Source organism: Triticum urartu, chromosome 5A (assembly GCF_056163025.1).
Source record: "Triticum urartu cultivar PI428250 chromosome 5A, HENAU_Tu73, whole genome shotgun sequence".
NCBI classification, from domain to species: Eukaryota; Viridiplantae; Streptophyta; class Magnoliopsida; order Poales; family Poaceae; genus Triticum; species Triticum urartu.
The window spans coordinates 409,778,211-409,803,099 of record NC_141877.1 but is presented as its reverse complement, the minus strand read 5'-3'; the positions used below and the strand labels follow the sequence as shown (position 1 = coordinate 409,803,099).

Here is a 24,889-nt window from a genome sequence, read left to right as displayed (position 1 = left end):
TTGTTGCATGTTTTTTGTTTCACAGAATATCCATATCAAACGAAGTCCAAATGTGATACAAATTTATGGAGGATTATTTTGGAATATATGTGATTTTTGGGAGGTGGAATCAACGCAAAAGGAGGCCCACACACTACTAGGAAAAGGGCTACTAATGGCGCACCAGTTTTGCCTACTAATGGCGCATCACTGGTGCGCCATTAGTATCACGCCACTAGTATTTTTTACTAATGGCGCACCACTGGTGCGCCATTAGTATAGGCCACTGGTGCGCCATTAGTATTTTTGAATTTTGAAGGCGGGAAAATAGTAGTGGCGCACCGTCTAACCCCCACCGTGCGCCATTGCTATTTTTGAATTTTGAATTTGGATCTGGGTCGTGATTTTTTTGTCCATTTTTTGCTCGTTTTTTGGCACGATATTATTTCAAATTTTGTTCCTGTTTTTGGATCTTGTACGTTCTTTTTCCGTGTTCTTTTGCCGGAGAGGAGTTCGCCGGAGAGGAGGAGGAGGAGGTCACCGGAGAGGCGCTCGCCTACATCGCCGGAGAGGAGGAGGAGGTCGCCGGAGAGGAGTTCACCGGAGCATCGGAGAGGAGGAAGGAGAAACCATGAGGGGATGGGAGGAGAGGAGGGAGGAGGAGCTCACCGGATAGGAGGGAGGAGGAGCTCACCGGAGTGGAGGGAGGAGAAACCGTGAGGGGAGGGGAGGGGAGGAGAGGAGGGAGGAGGAGGTCGCCGGAGAGGAGGAGGGTAGTATGATGGAGGAGAGAAGGGAAGATGGAGTGGAGGAGAAGAGGAGATGGAGTGGAGGAGAGGTGGAGTGGAGGAGAAGAATGAAGAGGTAAGGAGGAGAGGACCACGCCCAACCGTATATACGGCATAGTAATGGCGCACCGCGGGCAGGTGCGCCATTACTAACTTTTATTTTTTATTTTTTTGATTTATTTTGAATTTTGAAGGCGGGAAGATACTAATGGCGCACCATGGGTAGGTGCGCCGTTGGTAACTTTTTTCTTTATTTTTTGACTTATTTTGAATTTTGAAGGCGGGGTTATACTAATGGCGCACCATGGGCAGGTGCGCCATTAGTAACTTATTATTATTATTTTTTGACTTATTTTGAATTTTGAAGGCGGGAAGATAGTAATGGCGCACCATGGGCAGGTGCGGCATTAGTAAGTTTGAATTTTTTTGCCTCCCCAGATCTTAAAAGCCCCGTAACTTTTTTTTTCTGTTAGGTTTTTGAGGATTTTAAAAATGTTTAACGGGTTCGGATGTAACTTTTTGAGTAGATGATTTTTCATATAAAAAACTTTTTCATCCGAGTTCGTACGCAAAAGTTATGCCCATTTTACAAATTCTCGAGAGATTTCGCAAATAAAGTCGAAATTTATATTTGTAAATTTTCACAACAACTAGACCACATATCACATGGGAAACTTATTTTCTTTTATTTTTTTTGACATTTCCATCATTTTTTTATTTTTTTAAAAACTGAAAAGGCGGTCCACGGGTGGGGGGGGGGTGCATTCGGTGGAAGTGGTGGTCAAGTTACTAATGGCGCACCGTGGCACGGTGCGCCATTACTAGTTCAACTAATAATGGCGCACCACTCCCACGGTGCGCCATTAGTAGTTTTAATTTTTTTACTAATGGCGCACCGTGGATGTGGTGCGCCATTAGTATTTGCACACTAATGGCGCACCAACACATGGTGCGCTATTAGTATTTAGTAATGACGCACCACATGTACAGTGCGCCATTAGTGTCAATTTCATCTTTAGCCCTTTTCCTAATAGTGACAGCCCCAACAAGACACCAGGGCGCGACCCAGCCCCCTGGCGCGTGGTGTACACCTAGTAAGGCGGTTGCTGCCATTCTTCGGGCGCAAGGAAGCTTATATCCGGAAAAAGTTCGTGTTAAAATTTCAGCGCGGTCGGAGCTACGGATCTTCGGATATTTAGAAAACGGTGAAAGGCTAGATCTGGGAAACGCAAAACAGAAGATAATAAAGAGATAGATCCAATCTCGAAGGGGCTCTCGCTCCTCCACCGCCATAGAGGCCATGGACTAGAGGAGAAACCCTCCTCCCATATAGGGGGAAGGTCAAGGAAGAATAAGAAGGAGGGGGGCTCTCTCCCTCTCTCTCCCGATGACGCCGGAGTGCCGCCGAGGCTAGGATCGTGAAGGCGATCTACATCAACAATCTTGCTACCGTGAACACCAATTTTCTCCCCCTCTATGAAGCAGTGTAACCTCTCTATTCCCCTGCAATTCTCTACTTAAATATGGTGCTCAACACTATATATTATTATCCAATGATATGTGGTTATCCTATGATGTTTGAGTAGATCTGTTTTGTCCTATGGGTTGATTGATGATCATGATTGGTATGAGTTGTATATTTTATTTTGATGCTGTCCTACGGTTCTCTCTGTGTCGCGCAAACGTGAAGGATCCCCGCTGTAGGGTGTTGCAATACGTTCATGATTCGCTTATGGTGGGTGGCGTGAGTGATAGAAGCACAGACCCGAGTAAGGCGGGTGTTGCGTATGGGATAAAGATGACTTGATACTTAATGCTATGGTTGAGTTTTACCTTAATGATCTTTGATAGTTGCGGATGCTTGCTAGAATTCCAATCATAAGTGCATATGATTCAAGTACAGAAAGTATGTTAGCTCATGCTTCTTCAACATATAAAATTGCAATAATAATCTCCGGTCTAGTTATCGATCACCTAGGGTCAAATGACCTTCTTGTGTGACAAAAGCTATCTACTACTTCTATTATCTTACAATTTATTCATAATTTTATTCTCACAAAGTACTTCTAGTTTTATTCTTGTTCTAGGTAAAGCAAACGTTAACTGTGCATAGAGTTGTATCGATGGTCAATAGAACTTGAGGAAATATTTGTCCTACCTTTAGTTCCTCATTGTGTTCGACACTCTTATTTATCAAAAAAATTACAAACGATCCCCTATACTTGTGGATTAACAGACAACATGCTTATTTCTCGGGTCAAAAATAAAAAAATAGGGTGGTCATAGCAAAGTTGTTTTCTATTCACTTAAAGAGCACAAGGGAGGTGTGGCCCCGTGCATGTGCGTAGGATACTTTGGACCAATTTTATTAGAAATTTTATTGTAATAAATGCCCATGTTGGTTATTTTCTTACTTTACCTCATACCTTTTAAAGTGGCACGACAACTGTCCTAGCCACCTGTGTGTTTACACCCCTTGGTTGCTCTACGGTGTCTCCTCATCTGTTAAGGCTAGATACAACTTTTCCGTTTGTGTCTCCTCATCCGTCCATCCTCCATAGCGTATTGCATTAATTTCTGCGAGGTAATTGCCTCTCTATATCTCGTCCTCTTCCTTCATGCTGCTCCAAAGAAAGAAAAAGTAAGCTTTCTTCCATCAATTTTTGTCCATGGGTCCTCTACACCTACACCAAGTAAAATTGCACCAGATACGTCCATATGGTGCATGCAGCCTCCTTTTTTTGCCATCCTCCGGTGTGCATGCAATGCATGCTATCAATTCCTATGAGCTGTGCATTGTATATGCACTTTCTGCACTCCGTGCTTTGATTTTTTTGATCCAAATCTTCTATACTACTCCTTAATTGGCTTACAATATGTTTTCCAAATAATCGTCGATCATATGTGCTGTACATAGGCAGGATGTTTTGGCACAGAGCGCCCATTGAGATGGGTCGAACCATAGAATGACCCGCAAAAAAGCCATAGGATAATGTGTGGCACCTAAGTATCACTATTCGTGACCGATGTCTAGGTTAGCGTTGCGAGCGAGGCCAGTAGGCCGCTATTCAGTGCAGCAAGCAACCGGCGGAGAATTTTTGCACTAATGTCATTATCTTCTCCTGTACATACTAGTATCTCTTATGTATGCCAAGTATTAATTATGCCGACGGAGATCTAGACACTAGTGGTGACACACGCCTCGCCATACCATATATTTTATGTGTCACAGGGGTCTCACATTTGGACACCAATACTATTTTTTGTCTAATACCTCCACTGCTCATTCAAAGTAAAATGACAAACCTTGTTGAGTTTCAACCCATTCTCATTTATGTTTTCTAATGAATTACTATATTTTATATTCTTTTTAGCATCCAAAAATAAACATTAATTAACTTTCCTTTCGTATGTCTCAAACCATTTGTTGGTGCATTTTATTATCAATTTCATATTTAAATTATACAATATTTCTTCAATCAAGCCTTATTTTTATGCGTTGGCATGTGATACGCTCTACAGTAGATATAAAAGCTTAATTTTTGACACTGGTCTTGCTCAACAAAATGCTAGGGAGGAGAGATGCTAATATATAGGCAGGTCATGAGAACATGGCGAGCACGATATGTGAGAGGGGGTGAGGGGGCAATGATATATGGGCTAGAGGTGTAGTATGTTCAAGAGTATCAAAAGGGGGATAAAGGAGAGGATAAATTTAGATATGAAGGGCTATAGTGTAAAACATGTGGATGTCAACACTCTTAGAGCAACTCTAGCAGACCCCACAAAAATACGACCCGCAAAACGTGTTTGCGGGTTCACGAAAATTGCTTTTGCGGGTCAGAAACATACGCGTCTAAGCAGAACCCGTATCTAAATCTGCATAATTTGAAAAACTTCTTTCGCGGGAGAAATTGCACAAACACAGCTCATCACATACTACATTGTTCATCGCATACTACATAGTTCATCACACTACAAGCATACATACTATGTTAAGCTAGTACTAGGGGGTCGGATCTAAACGGCAGCGAGGTCGCGGCAACTGGACGACGCCGTGGAGGAGCCGGACGCTCACTCCTCCTCGCCGGAGCTGCAAAGATCGACGAACTTCTCCGCCTGCTCTGCGCGGATGCGGCGCTACTCCTCGGCCTTCTCCTTGGCGGCGACCGCCTGCCGGCACTCGAGGGCTTCGAGCTCCTCCACGTGGCGGTGACGCTCCTCCTCCTCGCGCACGCTCCGCTCAGCGATGGCGGCGGCGATGGCATCGAACTCCGCGACGTAGTCCTCGGGCCCGACGACCCCGCGGCGGCCGAGCGGAGCGGGCTCCTCGGGCTCCTCCTTCACCGGCACGAAGGGGAACGGTGCCGGCGACTCTGGCTCCTCCTCCTTGTCCGACCACCCCCTCTTCACGGGGAGGAAGCCCGCGGAGGAGGAGGAGGATCCGACGTACGAAGAACGCGCGGAGGAGAACGACGCGCGCCGACGGTTGTACTCCACCGTCTCCCGGCGGTCGAAACTCGCCGGCGGCGAAAGCCCGCGGTTGGTCCACTTCTGCGCACCGCGCTTCCTCGCGCCGCCGGACCGGACGCGCCGCTCGCGCTCCGGGTCCCTCTCACGGCCGGATCGGCTGCCGGAGCCGCGTCCGGAGCTCCACATTCGCCCCCACATGGCGGCTGGAGGCGGGGCGGAGGGTCGCCGGCGGCGAGAAATTGGGAGAGGAGAAAGGGGAATCGGGTGGCTCACGGTGGCGGGAGGATAGGGTTTGGACCCGCAAAAGGGTCGCGGAACCGCACTTAGAGCAACTCTAGCAGACCCCGCATCCGCCCCCGACCCGCAAAATAACCGCCAAAATGTGGGTACGGGCCGGAAAGCCTGCCCGACCAGACCCTGCATCCCGCCCCTGGCCCGCAAAAATTTTTAGGGGGCGCGGCAAATTCCTGACCCCAATCCGGGAAAACGCGGGTTTCCGCCTCGCGGCTGCGGTGCCCTGCATCACAGAGAAGCAGTTGGCGGGAGGGATATTTCAGCCCGCGCTCTTTTCCCCCTCCTCCCGCCGCCGTCCGCCTTTGTTTCCGCCCACCCGCCGCCGGCGATTCCGACCATATCTGCGGGCGGAATCGCTCCGCGGGGCCGCCCCACACCCTCCTGCGCCGAGCTGCTGCACCGCCTCTCCGGATCCGGCGAGAAGAGCCGCCCCCCAGTCGCCGCTGGGATCGACCACCGCCGAGCGCACCACCCTCGTCGCCGCCGACCACATCAAACTCGCCACCGGTTAGTCCCTTTTTTATGATTTTTGCGAGCTATGTAGTAGATTGACGTGCCGGTGTGCGTGTAGATGGAGTTGACCCCGTGCGAGAAGTTCTTGCTATCCGATTCGTCCAATTCGGACGACTCGGATGTTGAGACCATGCTTGCGACCTTTCGGTAGCAAACATTAGTCATAGCGCTTGCCGTGAAGGAGCATGAAGACAAGTACCAGAAGAGGAGGCGAGGATCTACATTTTCTCCTCAACGAAGAGGCGAGGATCTCGTCCTCTTCCTTCAGGCCACTCCAAAGAAAGAAAGAAAAGGTAAGCTTTCCTTCACTAATTTTTGTGCATGGGTCATCTACACACACCGGATACTTTCATCTGGTGCATGCACCCTTTTTTCCATCCTCTCGTGAATTTGCTTCCATCCAATCTTCTACTACTCCTTAATTTACTTACGATACATTTTCTAAATCATCGTATGTGCTATGTGTGAACGGGATGCTTTGGCACATAGCGCCTCTTTGGGACAGGTCAAACCATGGGATGATGCATAAAAAAAAACTAGATAATGATGTGTACCATGTACGTACAATTGTTGGTGACCGGCATCTAGGTTGGCATTGCGCGAGAGGCCAGTAGGCCGTTGTTGGGTGCAGCAAGCAACCGGCTGATGCAATCCTCATGTTCGCTGGTTCGTCGGCGTCTGCATGTGCCTTCCCACCACAGCCAGGAACTGCCCGGAGCAACAGATGCACGCACACGGACTGGGTGAAGCACCAGCCACGCTGCCCATTCTTGTGCTAGGGTATCTAGATGATGTGTTGAATCGTATTGTAATGCCTGCTTATACGATTGAGGTTGTTCAACAAAATAATTGCTTGTCCCAATACCGCTCAAGTGACAAGTGGCATGGAAGATGACATGTTGGGGCACTGGGCTGTTAGCAATGAGGCACCAGACTTGTTGAGGCGAAAACATCTGAGGCTCTTGGCCTCATCTAAAAAGGGTTTACTGCAACTATCTCTGTCCGCTATCAATTCTAGAAGTAGAAATTTACGCTTCAAGCTCAGAAAACAATGTTGTTCGGTGTATCCGAAATTTTGCAGTGTAGCCTATGAGACGCAAAATTGCTGGAATTTGATCTCACTAATGCCATTCTTCTCTTCCACATACTACGTAGTATCTCTTATGTATATCAAGTACCATTCATTATGCCGATAGAGATCGATACACTAGTGGTGACAGAAGCCTCACAATAATAAAGACATCTATGCGCCACAGCGAGAACAACCTAGGAAAAGGCTACGCAAAATCTGTGTGAACATATCCGAGCTTTTCTATCTAGTTTCTCATGGCATCAGTCTTGACTCCGCCAGCCTTGTGTGCGCTTGGAATTAGAATCTAGACTTCATCTTTACAAGCGAAAACGAGAATCATCCTGCGCTTTCGCGGTGATAAGTGGTGATAATGGTGGAAAGTTGCAGGCCACCAGATTATGTAGCCGGCTAGTTTGACCCAGCCAGTTTCACCAGGAGATTAATATGCTGCAAGGAAATCGGCTACCCAGTGAAGTACTAGCAGTAAGACTAGAATTGGTGTCCAGACAGTGAAAACTACCTGCAGCATATTTGGGCAGGATCAGATTCCTGGGCCAGTTTGGGGGGCTGAACCACCAAGCCAACAACTTGCCTGGCTTTCTCCTTTGGATGCATGATGATACACCGCTTGGTGTACTCCAGGAAGAAGAAAAACAAGAATATTTTTTTTGAGCTGAAAAAAACAAGAATTCCTGACAAGTAGTTGACAGACACCAAAGATGAGGAGCAAAACATACGACGAATGTCTCCTTTTATTTGAAGTTCAGAAAGCACAAACAACTATGTGCCTAGAATGGTAATAAAAATCACGCACACATGCGATAGGCGAATGAACGAAATGTTTGAGAAATAACAGTTCATGAATGGAAAGTTGAGGCCAGAGAGACTTCATCATATCCTGCTACCAGCTTCAGTCATACATGGTCAGATCGATCACCTCCGATTCGTCCATGGCGATGAGAGGAGCCTCTCCATTGGTGACACATATCTCCTTAATAGGCACTGCTGGCTTCACCGGCGCAGCGCCTCCACTGGAGCCGGAGCCACTGGTGCCTCCCTGGCTGCCGCTGCCCTCCGAAGACCCCATTTTCTTGACGCCAGAAGATTTCGTAGCCTTGCCCTTGCGTTCAGCGTAGTTGAGGCTGTCAGAGTTTGCAGGATCAACCCGGCACCGCTTGGCATCAGCTGAGCCGCCGCCACAGGACAGGCCATCTCCATCACCCTCCTCACGGCGCTGCTGCGGGCTTGCCTTGTCTGGAACTGTCTTGGCAGGTTCATCAGCAGGACCCTTGCTCTTTCCATCCTGCAGCCTTTCTTCCTTGGAAGGGTGACCCAGTTCCAGGATCCTCTTCCGTGGAGGAACAGAGTTTGCAGTTCCAGGATCCTCCCGAGGTTGCAGCAGCAGTCCTGCTGGGCTTGCCGCGGCCGCGGCCGCCGCCTTCTGCTTCTTCAGGTCAAGGGTTATCTTGGCTGCAACATCTTGCCTTGCATCCAGAGGCATCCACTGCTCCTCACGCCACTCAAACGACTTGCGCAGAGCGTCCACTTTGAACTCCACGAGTCTCCCCTCCCCTGGACATTTCAGCAAGCAAGCATGCATGCATGAGGCAGAGCTCCAGTCCAGTGTTCTAGTAAGTACTAACCGAGTATGTAGTGTATTACCATTACAAGAGAGCTCAAAGCCGACTAGCTCACCTTGGAGATAAACTTTGACGTGGCCAGCAGTCTCCTGCTGCAGCACGATCCCCTCCCACCATCCGCCGTTCAGCCACGCGTCGACGATGACCCCGATATCCATCGGAGACTCGATCTTCCTGTAGCATGATGGGAGCTGTGGGCGGAGCATGGGCCTTTTGGCAAGGCGAATGCCCAGGCGGTCAGGCTCCGCAGTTCTTGCAACTTTGAGCCATTCCTGCAAAACAAGGAAAGGAAACTAGTGTTGAGCACACACACCATCATCATCGTCAACACATGCAAGATGTATACCAGAGAAAGAAGAGGAAGCAGGACCGACCTTGAGCTGTCCTTTGCCCTCGGGTTTTCGAAGGTCTTGGTACCGCACCCAGATCTTGTCATTTTTCTCGTTCCTCTTGAGTACCACACATTTGAACCAACAGCCCCTCACGCTGCTGTCTTGGCTTAGGGCTTCAAGACGGACGCCGGGCTGGAACATCTTCTCAGCAGGGTTCACCATGGTTGACGCATCACTGGCTGCTGCATTACTAGTACCACTCAGGGGCGGCTGATTCTGCGCGGTGGCCTGACAGTTCACCACGCTGCGGGGAACGGCACTGCTTCCGACGGTCTGGCCAATGGTGACACTGTGTGGAGCTGCGCTGCATGGAGGGGGCATCTCCTTCTCCTTCTGCTTCTCCATGGCTTTGTCACCCATAACAGAGCTGGAACTGGAAGGAGTTGCGCTGCATGCGGGGGGCTTCTGCTTCTCCATGGTTTTATCACTGATAACAGTGCTTGAAGGAGTTGCACTGCATGGAGGTGGCTTCTGCTTCTGCTTCATGATTTTGTCACCAATAACAGAGCTGGAAGGAGTTACGCTGCATGGAGGGGACATCTCCTTCTGCTTCTCCATGGTTTTGTCAACGATAATAGAGTTGGAAGCAGCTGCACTGCATGGAGGGGGCTTCTGGTTGTGCTTCTCCATGGTATTGTCACCAACAACAGAGCTGGAAGGAGTTGTGCTGCATGGAGATGGAGGGGCCATATGCTTCTGCATGGTTTTGTCATTGATAATGGCAGCACTGGAAGAACCAGCATGGTTCTCGGCGACCAGGCCAGTAATGGCAGCTTTACCTTTGTTGTTATTAGGTGGCTTGGCCTGCACCATCGTCGACGAGGATGCGGCAACAATTGCCTTTACAATCTCCTGGTTTGCATATCCTTGCAGCTGCTGCGCGATGTCAAAGGGCCCGACGGTCTCATCCTCGATCTGCCGACGACATACAAAGGGCTGCCAACTACTGCGCCCTCCATGTATTTTCTTGAACATCTCAAAGTGCTCTGGATTCAGGACTGGAACCACCGCCTCCACAAATTCAACCCTCAGATCTTGCAGCCCATAGCCAAAGAAGATCTCCATGCGATAAAGATCGGGGGACAATACAGCACCGTGCTCACCGTCTTGTTCCTCGAACCATCGTGCCAGCACCATCTTCTTCCCGCTGGCATCCTCGTACATGTCTTCCACATAGGCGACATGGCTCTCCCTCCCTCCACCCTTGATGAACACAAAATCATGAACCTACAAAGACATGTAGATGTAAACCAAGATGGGGCAGCCGAAAACAAAACAAGAAAACAAGGGGTAAGTTGATGAACACATACCGAAATTCTCAGTCTCCCTCGCCAAAAGGATTTGTAATGCTTCCGACGTTGATCAAGATTGGGCAGTTTGCATATCCATGTGAACCCTTCTTTGTTTTCCCCAGCAGTAGCGAGGATAACCTGAATGAACAGCCAGCGTTAATTTCGTTGAGAGGAAGAATTTCTCAGGAAGACGGCTTGTAAGATCGTATGTACCTTAGATGCAGCGCTACCACCATCATGGTGGTCGGGACAAGTCAATCCAAAGGCTCCATATGGAGGATCTACAAAAACGACAACAACGGGGCAAGTTAGTCGATTTCTATCCACATCATATTGGCCTTAGAAGACCAAACACAAGAGGAAACATATAAGTTATCCAAACACTATCTCAAGAAAAGTTAACCAAACACAAAGGGAAAGAAACGCGTAAATCAGATCTAGCAAACCAAACATATACATCAGGAACAAGACAAGATAGAAGATACATAGGGCGATACATGAGAAAAGGAGTAGATCTATATATAAGATTAGAGAAAAGATATCTAACAATAAGTTGTCATCCTCTTGACAAAAAGGAGTAGATCTATTAGATTAGACAAAAGATATCCCAGAGTAGTGGTAGTAAAGGAAGGGGATAGAAGGACAGCACTGCAAGATGGTCATGGATATGATCCCTAGCTTTGTACTGAATCCTGAACCGAACAAAAACGTGACGAAACATGAGAAGAAACTGACGATCTGGCTGGACGTAGGAGCAGCGTGTGTATTAACGCTACAGAGCTCCTAAACATTCAGATCCGAACACTAGAAACACAAGAAAATAGAATAAGAACGGATCTTGTGCTCAAGACGTAAGCCCCTACTAAACACTAACCAAACATGATCAGATCGATCGTTGGAGATGCATGGTGAGAATTCAAGCCGCCTGATCCATCAGCTTAATCACATGGTACTAAAACGACCAGAAAAATTCACTACTAGGGCATGGAAAAAAGGAGCACGTGGTACCTGAGACGAGCGAGGTGAGCCAGTCCATGATCTCCCTCCTGGACTTCCACCTGAGCCCGGTGATCTCCGACGCCAGCGTCACCAGCCTAGCGGATGCCGACCCAGACTCCAGCGCCGTCTCGAGGGACAGTAGAAACTGCACGTCCGCCGAGTAGGCTATGTTCCCAGGCCCCCAGTACTTACCCACCACCGCCAGATCCCTCTCGCTCTTACCGCTGTCCTGGGGTGCCGCGCGGAGGAGGTAGTAGCACACCTTGCGCTCCTCGCCGTCGTCGTGCCCCAGCACGACCTCCTCCTCCCACCCAACCCACTCCCTCGCTGCCGTCTTGGCAATACCCTCGTCCACCACAGCCGCCCGAGAGCGCGAGCTACTCATGGCCTTCTCACCTGGCTGGCACTGGTAGTGGACGACAGCGAAAAGGGGAAGCGGCCGAGGGGAGGGTGATTCAAACGGGAGGGGGCCAGGGACAGGGTGCTGTTAGGGACTACTATTTCTGGATCGAATTCTTGTTCCTGTGAACACACTGTTCGAGAGATGGGTGTTAGGGGGATTTTATAGGAGGAAATACTGGTGGTTTCGCGGAGAGTGTCCTCAAGTTATGAGGATTTCCACTTGAGTGAAGCTTGCCCAGAGGTTGGAAGTGGCAGTTTGGTCCTCCCTCAAAAAAAATGTGGCAGTTTGGTCCTGATTCTATTGGGTAGTCCTGTCCAAGGGCTGCTGGAGTTTTGCATCCATGGTGAAAATGGGGAGCATGCTAGCTATGTGATTGGGAGGGGGGATGATATATGGGAGCGAAACTATGAGCATGATATTTGAGTGGGGGGCTGATGTATATGCGTACGTACAAGGCGCGTTCAGACAGTTTCAGACATGCCTTACCCCTTTGCCGGAACATAATGCGCGAGGGGAGGGGAAACATTGATATATGGGTGGGAAATGACGGGCATGATATATAAGCAGGGAGGAAGGGGATGGTACGAGCGGGAAACTATGAGCATGATATTTGAGTGGGGTATGATGTATAGGCGCATGCCGCACGTGCAAATGGTTTCATACATGACTTGCCCCTTTCGTCGGAACATTGATATGCGAGGGGAGGGGAGATGTTGATATATGGGCGGGAAATGGAGAGCACGGTCCGTGCATGGGGAGGGAGTGGGATCGATGTAAGAACGGGAAGGGCTAGCATGATGTTTGAGTGGGCCGGGTTCAGTTTCAAAAAGGCCTTACCCCTTTCATTGGAACACTGGTATGTGCATTTTGTTTGAATATTGTACGCGGGAGGAAGGAAAATGTTGATATTTGGCGGGAAATGTCGAGCACGATATGTGAGTGGGGGTGAGGGGGTGAGGGTGTATATGGGTCGGAAATGACGAGCATGTTATTTGAGTTGGGCTGGAGTTGACGTACGCCGCACGTGCATGCGGTTTCAAACAAGCCCTTGCCCCTTTGTTAGAACATGATATACTAGGGCGGGGCGGAGATGGGCCCTAGGCACCCAGGGCGATGGTCGGGGCATCGGGAAGTTCTCTTACCAGGCGCTTGGCCTGGCATGTGGCGTGAAATACTAACCAGGTCGTTAAAAATCTACCGGTCCCTAAATCTATGCGAGCACTCACTCTTTTACCGGACCGGACGCTAGAACGACCCATCTGTTGGCTTGCCCGTCGATAGTTGGGGGGGGGGAGGGGGGGGGGGGGGTTAACAGGGCACTAATACATCGACTGAAGGTGTAGTCTATTCAAGAGTACCAAAAGAGGGCTAAATGCTTATAAAAAGTAAGGAGTGAGGTAAATTTATATATGAAGGTCCATAGTGTAAGAATGTGGATGACAACATTCTTATTTCTCGGGTTGAAAATAAAAAAAATATAGGGTGGTCATAGCAAAGTTGTTTGCTATTCACTCAAAGAGCACGGGGGAGGTGTGGTCCCGTGCATGTGCATATAATACTTTGGACAAATTTTATTAGAAATTTTATTATAATAAATGCTCGTGTTAATTATTTTCTTATTTTACCTCATACCTTTTAAAAGGTACGACAGTTGTCATAGCCACCTGTGCGTTTACACCCCTTCGTTGCTCTACGACGTGATACTTGTATAACGGGCTAAAAATAAAGGTTGGATACAACTTTTCCATTTTTGTCTCCTCATCCGTCCATCCTCCGTAGGATATTGAATTAATTTCTTCCAGGTAATTGCCTTTCTATATCTCGTCCTCTTCCTTTATGCTGCTCCAAAGAAGGAAAAGGTAAACTTTCTTCCAACGATTTTTGTCCATGGGTCCTCTACACCTACACCAAATAATATTGCACCAGATATGTCCATCTGGTGCATGCAGCTTCCCTTTTTTGCCATCCTCCGGTGTGCATGCAATGCATGCAATTAATTCCTCCGAGTTGTGCACTGTATATATACTTTTTACACTTGGTGCTTTGATTTGCTTCGATCCAAATCTTCTACTACTCCTTAATTTGCTTACGATATGTTTTCCATATCATCGTCGATCATATGTGTTGTGCGTAGGAGGGATGTATTGGCACAGAGCGCCCTTTGGGACGGGTCAAACCATAGGATGACGCGTAAAAAAAGCCATAGGATGATGTGTGGTGCGTACGTACAACTATTCGTGACCGACGTCCAGGTTGGCGTTGTGAACGAGGCCAGTAGACCGCTATTCAGTGCAGCAAACAACCGGCCAGTGCAATCCTCGTGTTCCCGAGTGTGTCGGCGTCTATCTGTGCCTATCCACCACAGCCAGGAATGACCCGAAGCAACTGACGCAGACGGACTGGGCGAACCCGCCGAGGCATTAGCAACACTACCCATTCTTGTGCTAAGCAAGCACTTAACATTCTAGAATATTCTAGATGATGTGTTGAATCATATAGTAATCCCTGCTTATCTGGTTGAGGTCGTTCAATAAGATTTAAGGTTTTTTTTCTCGAATACATGAGGTCGCGTATCATTCCATTGATAGGGTGAGAGAGAATACAAGGTTGGCGTCCTGGGTATCGTGCATATTAGATGGCGGTACCCAGGCGCAGATGTGAGCAGAGAGAAGTAGGAGGATGCTCAGCCTCGATAGTTACATTTTATGTTACAAGAATGGTCGGATCGAGCCCTTTGGCACCGGCTCTTGCCCATAGTTTCGCCTCCTGTTTGATGTCGTTGAGAAGTCTGCAGTAGGAGGGTGTTATGTTGTCGAAGAGGACTGCGTTGCGGTGCTTCCAGATGGCCCAGGATGTGAGGATGATAAGGGAGTTAAGTCCTTTGCGTAGGCTCGCCGGCACGTTTGTCTTTGTCGCAGTGCACCAGTCAAAGAAGCCGGTGCTGCCAGCGGGCGGTATTGTGGGTATGCGGCACTAGGCCAAGATGTCATGCCAAATAATGCGCGAGAAGATGCACCCAATGAGGAGGTGGTGGAGAGGTTCGTCGTCCTGGCCGCACAGTTTGCAGATGGGTCGTGCGGCAGGTCGTGTCGCGCACGACGGTCGGCGGTCCAACATCGATTGAGGGAGGCTAGCCAGAGAAAGATCTTCACATTGGAGGGAGCCCAAGTCTTCCAGATGAGCTACCGGTAGGGTGCGGTGGTAGCCCCAAGGAATGGCGTGTGGTAGGCAGACCATGCCGTGTAGTTGCCATCGATAGTCCACTTCCAGGAGAGCTTATCTGGCTCCTCGGAGAGTTCAATGCCTTGGAGTAATCTCCATAGCTCAACATACTCGATGACCGCAAGGGGGTTTAGGTTGCCATGGATGTCCGCGATCCAGCCACGATCGGTGAGAGCCTCACTAACAAGTTGTCGTCCTCTGCGTCGCCTCGGGATGAGGGAGGATAAGGTGGGCGCGATCTCAGGGATAGATTTACCATGGAGCCAATGATCCTGCCAGAACTTGCAGGTGTTGCCGTCACCGAGGGTCCAAGTTGTCGAGGCATGAAAAAGCTGAGAAGCCTTAGGGTCGGATGGCAGATGGAGATGTTTCCAGGTGCGTGCGAGGTCAGTGTGCTGCAGCCAGAGCCAGCGTGTGCGTAAAGCAACTCCGGTGCGGTGTAGGTCACGAATCACCAGTCCACCGAGCGTTAGGGGGCGACACACCTTTTGCCAGGACACAATGCAGCAGCCAATATGTGCATCTTTGTTACCATGCCAGAGGAAATCGCAGATTAGCCGGTTGATCTTCTTCAAGATGGATGGGTTGATCGCCAGTGCGAGCAAGATATGCACCGGCATGGAAGAGAGGACGTGGTGGGCAAGAGCTAGCCATTGGCCACGTGACAGCAGAGAAGCTTTCCATGTAGCTAGTTTCTTGGAGAGTTTGTCGACGAGTGGTAGGAGCGCATAAGCCAACACCTTGTAGGTTGAGAGGGGTAGCCTGAGGTATTTGATGGGAAAATCCACGATTGGGCAGGAGAAGGAGGCCCCAATGGTGGCGAGCTGGCCGTCGGTACACCTGATGGGTGATGCCAAGCATTTGAAGAAGTTGGTTCGAAGGCCGGATGCGCCGCCGAAAGCTTCGAGTAGCTACTTGATGGCGTTGAGCTCGTGAGCGTCGGGGTGGCAAAAAATGAGCACATCATCGGCGAACATGGAGATGATCGACGCGGCATGGCATGTGATGAGGCGCTGCAGGATGCCCTGCTGTGTGGCGTACTCAAGAAGTGAGTTAAGCTTGTCGATCACCAAGGTGAACAACATGGGGGAGACCGGATCGCCTTGGCAGTCCCTGGGCATGGGCGATCGGCGGTCCCGGGTTGCCGTTGACGAGGACACACATGGAAGCAGTGGATAGTAGGATAGAAATCCATTTGCACCACTGCTGGCCAAAGCCGAGGTGGCAGAGTGTCTCAAGGAGGAATGGCCATGCCACCGTGTCGAAAGCCTTGGTGATGTCCAACTTGAGAAGCATGCGCGGCACCTTGAGGTTGTGGAGGAGCCTCGCCGTTTGTTGGACGAGGAGGAAGTTGTTGTGCCCACTTCTCCCAACGATGAATGCACTTTGATTGGTGGATACCATGTCACATAGCCGTGGCGCAAGCCGGAGAGAGAGAACCTTCGCGAAGAGCTTTGCAATGAGGTGGATTAGGCTAATTGGTCGGTACTTCGCGATCGTCAACGCGTCCGGTTTCTTGGGTAGTAGGGTGAGGAGCGCCTCGTTGAGCTTGCGAAACCCCATGCCATTCATAGTGTACAACTTGTCGAACGCGACACAAATATCCTCCTTGATGATGGCCCAACAGGAGCGCAAGAATTCCGCCGTAAATCCATCCGGGCCCGGTGCCTTTCCTGTGGGCATCAGCTTGATCGCGTGCCATACTTCGTCCTTAGTGAATGGTTCCTCTAGTGACAAAAGGTCAAAGCGACGAGGGTCGAGGGTGTGCTCGCACAAGACCAGGGATCCAATGGTGGTGGAGAAGTGAGAGAATGTCGTGCGGGCCATGCCGGGGTCGTCACTGATGAAGGAGCCTTCATGGTGTTCCCAAGGATGTAGTTTTTGACTTCTATGGGAAGCATAAATCTTGAGGAAGGCCGTGTTTGTATCCCTCTCCTTGAGCCATGAGAAACGTGCACGTTCATGCAATGCATCGCTCAAGAGAGGCTAAGCCCAGTTACTTGCGCTTTAGCTCCCGCCGTAGCCACGTTTCGCTGGTGGAGAGTGGGCGTGTGTCTTCGGCAACGTCGAGGCGGTAGATGAGCTCGTGGGAGACGAGAAGTTGCATGGAGATCCTGCCGGTCAAGCGTGAGCTCCAGCTTCGTAGCACGCCTGCCGTGGCTTTGAGCCTATCATATATCCGTATGAATGGGTCAGGGTCGGGGTTGTCGGAGTTCCAAGTGGTCGAAACTGTCTGGTGGAATCCCTCAAGTCTGGTGCAGTGAGGGGTGCCCCGACATCGCGGTGATTTCGCGTGATGAGGAGGTAGAGGGGGAGGCCGTTGCCGGCGAGGGGGTGCCCGCAGCAATGGGGCCGAAGAGGAGGTGGGTAACGGGGAGCCGGGCTTGGACGGCGCAGGTTGGCTTGGTCCAACCACGCTTGATGCGAAGGAGCTTGCGGTGATCGGGGAGGAGGTCTGTGGCTGCTTGGAAGGAGCCGTGGGAGTAGGGACACGGCGTGGTGCAGATCCTGGCGATGTGGCCGAAGAAGCGGCACAACCGGGAGCGGACGTCGCGGCACAACCGGCAGCGGATGTCGTGGCCTGCACTCAGAGTGGGGGTGGAAGCCGAGAGAGCTGGGGCACTCGCCGGGAGGTGGCGGCGACGGGTCGCGGCACGCTCCAGGGTTGCGGCGACGACACCGGGGGTTGCACGGAGAACGCTGCCTCTTGCCGCCTGTGGCGACCCTCCAGCCGTCGTCCAGGTCGGCCTCGTGCCCATGGTCCACACGGTGGACCTCGGAGGGAGGGATACGGCGCATGACTGACGGCGATGGCGTGGGTGGAGGAGGGGACTGGCAAGGGGGCATCGAGCGGAGCACGTTGAGGTAAGATGGGGCCTCAGATCTGGTGGAGGAGAGAATCGACTCCATCCATCTCAGCTCACGGATGCAGCCGTCGGGCGAGGCGGCCATCAGGCGAGGTGGGTGATGGCGTCAGAGTGGCGGACGTCGCGAGCAGGTGGGCATCGGGGCCGGAGTGGCCAGCGGCGCAAGGAGGGCTTGGCGCTTGGAGCGGAGCGGAGCTGGATGCTCTTGCGACGTGAATAAAGTGCTAAGAGGAATGTTCTAAAAAAGGCTGCCTGTCTCGACACCGCTCCAGTGAAAAGTGGCATGAAAGATATGTGAGAGGGGGAGAGGGGGCAATGATATATGGGCCGGAGGAGTAGTATGCTCACGAGTATCAAAAGAGGGCTAAAGGAGAGAATAAATTTAGATATGAAGGGCCATAGTGTAGAACATGTAAATTGCACCACTCTTATTTCTAGGATCAAGAATAAGGAAGTCCTAGATTGATGGCAACAAAGTTATTTAGAGCTATTCACTCGAGGACCACACACAAGGGGGGGTGATCCTGCGCGTAGCATACTTTGATAAAATCTTATTAGAAGTTTTATTGTGATAAATTCTTATGTTAATTATTTTCTTATTTTAGCACCTACCTTTTTGACTGGCACCACACTTGTCATGGCCACCGGTGTGTGTTGTTGGGGAACGTAGTAATTTCAAAAATTTCTTACGCACACACAAGATCATGGTGATGCATAACAACGAGAGGGAAGAGTGTGTCCACGTACCCTCGTAGACCGAAAGCGGAAGCATTAGCACAACGCGGTTGATGTAGCCGTACGTCTTCACGATCCGACCGATCAAGTGCCGAACACACGGCACCTCCGAGTTCTGCACACGTTCAACTCGATGACGTCCCTCGAACTCCGATCCAGCTGAGCTTACGTCAGCACGACGGCGTGGTGATGATGTTGATGTTCTACCGTCGCAGGGCTTTGTCTAAGCACCGCTACGATATTATCAAGGTGGACTATGGTGGAGAGGGGCACCACACACGGCTAAAAGATCCAAGAGATCAATTGTTGTGTCTATGGGGTGCCCCTGGCCACGTATATAAAGGAGTGGAGGAAGGGGAGAGGGCCGGCCCCTATGGCGCGCCCTGGAGGAGTCCTACTCCCATCGGGAGTAGGATTCCTCCCCTTCCAAGTATTAGGAGTAGGGGACAAGGAAGGGGAAGAGGGAAGAGAAGGAAGGAGGGGGCGCCGCCCCTCCCCCTAGTCCATATCGGACTAGTCATTGGGGGGGGGGGGCGCAACCTGCCTCTCTCTCTCTCTCCCAAAGCCCAATAAGGCCCATATACTTCTTCCCCCGTATTCCCGTAACTCCCCGGTACTCCGAAAAATACCCGAACCACTCGGAACCTTTCCAATGTCCGAATATAGTCGTCCAATATATCGATCTTTATGTCTCGACCATTTTGATACTCCTCATCATGTCCCCGATCTCATTCGGGACTCCGAACTACCTTAGGTACATCAAAACACATAAACTCATAATATAACCGTCATCGAACTTTAAGCGTGCGGACACTACGGGTTCGAGAACTATGTAGACATGACCGAGACATGTCTCCGGTCAATAACCAATAGCGGAACCTGGATGCTCATATTGGCTCCTACATATTCTACGAAGATCTTTATCGGCCAAACCGCATAACAACGTACATTGTTCCCTTTGTCATCGGTATGTTACTTGCCCGAGATTCGATCGTCTGTATCTTAATACCTAGTTCAATCTCGTTACCGGCAAGTCTCTTTACTCGTTCCGTAATACATCATCGTGCAACTAACTCATTAGTTGCAATGCTTGCAAGGCTTAAGTGATGTGCATACTCAAGTGGGCCTAGAGATACCTCTCCGACAATCGGAGTGACAAATCCTAATCTCGAAATACGCCAACCCAACAAGTACCTTCGGAGACACCTGTAGAGCACCTTTATAATCACCCAGTTACGTTGTGACGTTTTTTAGCACACAAAGTGTTCCTCCGGTAAATGGGAGTTGCATAATCTCATAGTCATAGGAACATGTATAAGTCATGAAGAAAGCAATAACAACAAACTAAACGATCAAGTGCTAAGCTAACGGAATGGGTCAAGTCAATCACATCATTCTCCTAATGATGTGACCCCGTTAATCAAATGACAACTCTTTATCTATGGCTAGGAAACATAACCATCTTTGATCAGTGAGCTAGTCAAGTAGAGGCATACTAGTGATGCTCTGTTTGTCTATGTATTCACACATGTATTATGTTTCCGGTTAATACAATTCTAGCATGAATAATAAACATTTATCATGATATAAGGAAATAAATAATAACTTTATTATTGCCTCTAGGGCATATTTCCTTCAGTCTCCCACTTGCACTAGAGTCAATAATCTAGTTCACATCACCATGTGATTTAACACCAATAGTTCACATCACCATGTGATTAACACCCATAGTTCACATCGTCATGTGAACAACACCCAAAGGGTTTACTAGAGTCAATAACCTAGTTCACATCGCTATGTGATTAACACCCAAAGGGTACTAATGTGTGATCATGTTTTGCTTGTGAGAGAAGTTTAGTCAACGGGTCTGCCACATTCAGATCCGTATGTATTTTGCAAATTTCTATGTCAACAATGCTCTACAAGGAGCTACTCTAGCTAATTGCTCCCAGTTTCAATATGTATCCAGATTGAGACTTAGAGTCATCTAGATTGATGTAAAAAGCTTGCATCGACGTAACTCTTTACAACGAACTCTTTTATCACCTCCATAACCGAGAAATATTTCCTTAGTCCTCTAAGGATAATTTTGACCGCTGTCCAGTGATCTACTCCTAGATCACTATTGTACTCCCTTGCCAGAAAGATGCTAAGGTATACAATAGGACTGGTAAACAACATAGCATACTTTATAGAACCTATGACTAAGGCATAGGGAATGACTTATCATTCTCTTTCTATTTTCTACTGTGGTCGGGTTTTGAGTCTTTACTCAACTTCATACCTTGCAACATAGGCAAGAACTCCTTCTTTGACTGTTCCATTTTGAACTACTTCAAAATCTTGTCAAGGTATGTACTCATTGAAATAACTTATCAAGCATCTTGATCTATCTCTATAGATCTTGATGCTCAATGTGTAAGCAGCTTCATCGAGGTCTTTCTTTGAAAAACTCCTTTCAAATACTCCTTTATGCTTTCCAGAAAATTCTACATTCTTTCCGATCAACAATATGTTATTCAGATATACTTATCAAAAATGTTGTAGTGCTCCCACTCACTTTCTTGTAAATACAGGCTTTACCGCAAGTCTGTATAAAACCATATACTTTGATCACTTTATCAAAGCATATATTCAAACTCCGAGATGCTTGAACTAGTCCATAGATGGATCGCTGGAGCTTGCTCACTTTGTTAGCACCTTTAGGGTCGACAAAACCTTCTGGTTGCATCATATACAACTCTTCTTTTTAAGAAATCCATGAAGGAATACAGTTTTGACATCCATTTGCCAGATTTCATAAAATGCGGCAACTGCTAACATAATTCGGACAGACTTTTAAGCATCGATACGAGTGAGAAAATCTCATCGTAGTCAACACCTTGAACTTGTCGAAAACACTTTGTGACAATTCGAGCTTTGTAGATAGTAACACTACTATCAGCGTCCGTCTTCCTCTTGAAGATCGTTTATTCTTAATGACTCACCGATCATCGGGCAAGTTAATCAAAGTCCATACTTTATTCTCATACATGGATCCAATCTCAGATTTCATGGCCTCAAGCCATTTCGCGGAATCTGGGCTCATAGTTCGTAGGTTCGTCATGGTCAATTAACATGACCTCCAGAACAGGATTACCGTACCACTCTGGTGCGGATCTCACTCTGGTTAACCTACGAGGTTCGGTAGTAACTTGATCTGAAGTTACATGATCATCATCATTAGCTTCCGCACTAATTGGTGTAGGAGTCACAGAAACAGATTTCTGTGATGATCTACTTTCCAATAAGGCAGCAGGTACAGTTACCTCATCAAGTTCTACTTTCCTCCCACTCACTTCTTTCGAGAGAAACTCCTTCTCTAGAAATGATCCATTCTTAGCAACAAATATCTTGCCTTCAGATCTGTGATAGAAGGTGTACCCAACAGTTACTTTTGGGTATCCTATGAAGACGCACTTCTCTGACTTGGGTTTGAGCTTATCAAGATGAAACTTTTTCACATAAGCATCGCAACCCCAAACTTTAAGAAATGACAGCTTAGGTTTCTTGCTAAACCACAATTCATACGGTGTCGTCTCAACGGATTTAGATGGTGCCCTTTTTAATGTGAATGTAGCCGTCTCTAATGCATAACCCCAAAACGATAGTGGTTAATCGGTAAGAAACATCATAGATTGCACTATATCCAATAATTGTACAATTATGACGTTCGGACACACCATTATGCTGTGGTGTTCTAGGTGGCATGATTTTGTGAAACTATTCCACATTGTTTTAATTGAAGACCAAACTCGTAACTCAAATATTTGTCTCTGCGATCAGATCGTAGAAACTTTATTTTCTTATCACGATGATTTTCCACTTCACTCTGAAGTTCTTTGAACTTTTCAAATGTTTCATACTTATGTTTCATTAAGTATATATACCCATATCTGCTCAAATCATCTGTGAAGGTCAGAAAATAACGATACCCGCCGCGAGCCTCAACACTCATCGGACTACATACATCGGTATGTATTATTTCCAATAAGTTAGTTGCTCGCTCCATTGTTCCGGAGAACAGAGTCTTAGTCATCTTGCCCATGAGGCATGGTTTGCAAGCATCAAAATGATTCATAATCAAGTGATTCCAAAAGCCCATCATCATGGAGTTGCTTCATGCGCTTTACACCAATATGACCTAAACGGTAGTGCCCCAAATAAGTTGCACTATCATTATTAACTTTGCATCTTTTGGCTTCAATATTATGAATATGTGTATCACTACGATCGAGATCCAACGAACCATTTTCATTGGGTGTATGATCATAGAAGGTTTTATTCATGTAAACAGAACAGCAATTATTCTCTAACTTAAATGAATAACCGTTTTGCAATAAACATGATCAAATCATATTCATGCTCAACGCAAATGCCAAATATCATTTATTTAGGTTTAACACTAATCCCGAAAGTATAGGGAGTGTGCGATGATGATAATATCAATCTTGGAACCACTTCCAACACACATCGTCACTTCACCCTTAACTAGCCTCTATTTATTCTGTAACTCCTGTTTCGAGTTACTAATTTTTAGCAACCGAACAAGTATCAAATACCCAGGGGCTACTATAAATACTAGTAAGGTACACATCAATAACCTGTATATCAAATATACCCTTGTTCAGTTTGCCATCCTTCTTATCCACTAAATATTCAGGGCATTTCCGCTTCCAGTGACCAGTCCCTTTGCAGTAGAAGCACTTAGTCTTAGGCTTAGGTCCAGACTTGGGCTTCTTCACTTGAGCAACAACTTGCTCACCGTTCTTCTTGAAGTTCCCTTTCTTTCCCTTTACCCTTTTCTTGAAACTAGTGGTCTTGTTAATCATCAACACTTGATGCTCTTTCTTGATTTCTACCTTCATCGATTTCATCATCATGAAAAGCTCGGGAATCGTTTATGTCATCCCTTGCATACTATAGTTCATCATGAAGTTCTACTAACTTGGTGATTGCGACTAGAGAATTCTGTCAATCACTATTTTATCTGGAAGATTAACTCCAACTTGATTCAAGCGATTGTAGTACCTAGACAATCTGAACACATGCTCACTGCTTGAGCTATTCTCCTCCATCTTTTTAGCTATAGAACTTGTTGGAGACTTCATATCTCTTAACTCGGGTATTTGCTTGAAATAGTAACTTCAACTCCTGGAACATCTCATATGATCCACGACGTTCAAAACGTCTTTGAAGTCCCGATTCTAAGCTGTTAAGCATGGTGCATTAAACTGTCAAGTACTCATCATATTGAGCTAGCCAAACATTCATGACGTCTGCATCTGCTCCTGCAATAGGTCTGTCACCTAGCGGTGCATCAAGGACATAATTCTTCTGTGCATCAATGAGGATAATCCTCAGATCATGCATCCATTCCGCATCATTGCTACTAACATCTTTCAACTTAGTTTTCTCTAGGAACATATCAAAAAATAAAACAGGGGAGCTAAACGCGAGCTATTGATCTACAACATAGATATGCTAATACTACCAGGACTAAGTTCATGATAAATTAAAGTTCAATTAATCATATTACTTAAGAACTCCCACTTAGATATACATCCCTCTAATCATCTAAGTGATCACGTGATCCATATCAACTAAACCATAACCGATCATCACGTGAAATGGAGTAGTTTTCAATGGTGAACATCATTATGTTGATCATATCTACTATATGATTCACGCTCGACCTTTCGGTCTCAGTGTTCCGAGGCCATATCTGCATATGCTAGGCTCGTCAAGTTTGACCTGAGTATTCTGCGTGTGCAAAACTGGCTTGCACCCGTTGTAGATGGACGTAGAGCTTATCACACCCGATCATCATGTGGTGTCTGGGCACGACGAACTTTGGCAATGGTGCATACTCAGGGAGAACACTTTTATCTTGAAATTTAGTGAGAGATCATCTTATAATGCTACCGTCAATCAAAGCAAAATAAGATGCATAAAAGATAAACATCACATGCAATCAATATAAGTGATATGATATGGTCATCATCATCTTATGCTTGTGATCTCCATGTCCGAAGCACCGTCATGATCACCATCGTCACCGGCGCAACACCTTGATCTCCATCGTAGCATCGTTGTCGTCTCGACAACTATTGCTTCTACGAATATTGCTACCGCTTAGTGATAAAGTAAAGCAATTACAGGGCGATTGCATTGCATACAA

General features: G+C 47.8%; 2 protein-coding genes and 1 pseudogene across 3 annotated transcripts; all 3 read right to left on the bottom strand.

The window, feature by feature from the left end:
• Positions 1 to 4,731: 4,731 nt before the first annotated feature.
• Positions 4,732 to 5,481, bottom strand: LOC147971643 (uncharacterized; annotated as a pseudogene).
• A 2,358-nt stretch (positions 5,482 to 7,839) lies between these two features.
• Positions 7,840 to 11,994, bottom strand: LOC125556083 (uncharacterized). 2 transcript variants are annotated; one of them, XM_087526215.1, is made up of 6 exons: positions 11,452 to 11,994; positions 10,657 to 10,724; positions 10,462 to 10,581; positions 9,134 to 10,378; positions 8,782 to 9,031; positions 7,840 to 8,691 (listed from the first exon to the last, which is right to left on the bottom strand). In XM_087526215.1, exons 1-6 carry the CDS (start codon positions 11,825 to 11,827, stop codon positions 8,030 to 8,032), a joined length of 2,721 nt encoding a protein of 906 aa, XP_087382341.1. In that variant the 5' UTR covers positions 11,828 to 11,994; the 3' UTR covers positions 7,840 to 8,029. The 2 variants fall into 2 exon arrangements, with proteins under 2 accessions (XP_087382341.1, XP_048574835.2); XM_048718878.2 differs by having other exon boundaries at positions 8,815 to 9,031; positions 11,452 to 11,993.
• A 3,033-nt stretch (positions 11,995 to 15,027) lies between these two features.
• LOC147971642 (uncharacterized) lies at positions 15,028 to 16,894 on the bottom strand. Its single transcript, XM_087524053.1, has 2 exons — positions 16,170 to 16,894; positions 15,028 to 15,907 (listed from the first exon to the last, which is right to left on the bottom strand). Exons 1-2 carry the CDS (start codon positions 16,892 to 16,894, stop codon positions 15,028 to 15,030), a joined length of 1,605 nt encoding a protein of 534 aa, XP_087380179.1.
• Positions 16,895 to 24,889: the final 7,995 nt, after the last annotated feature.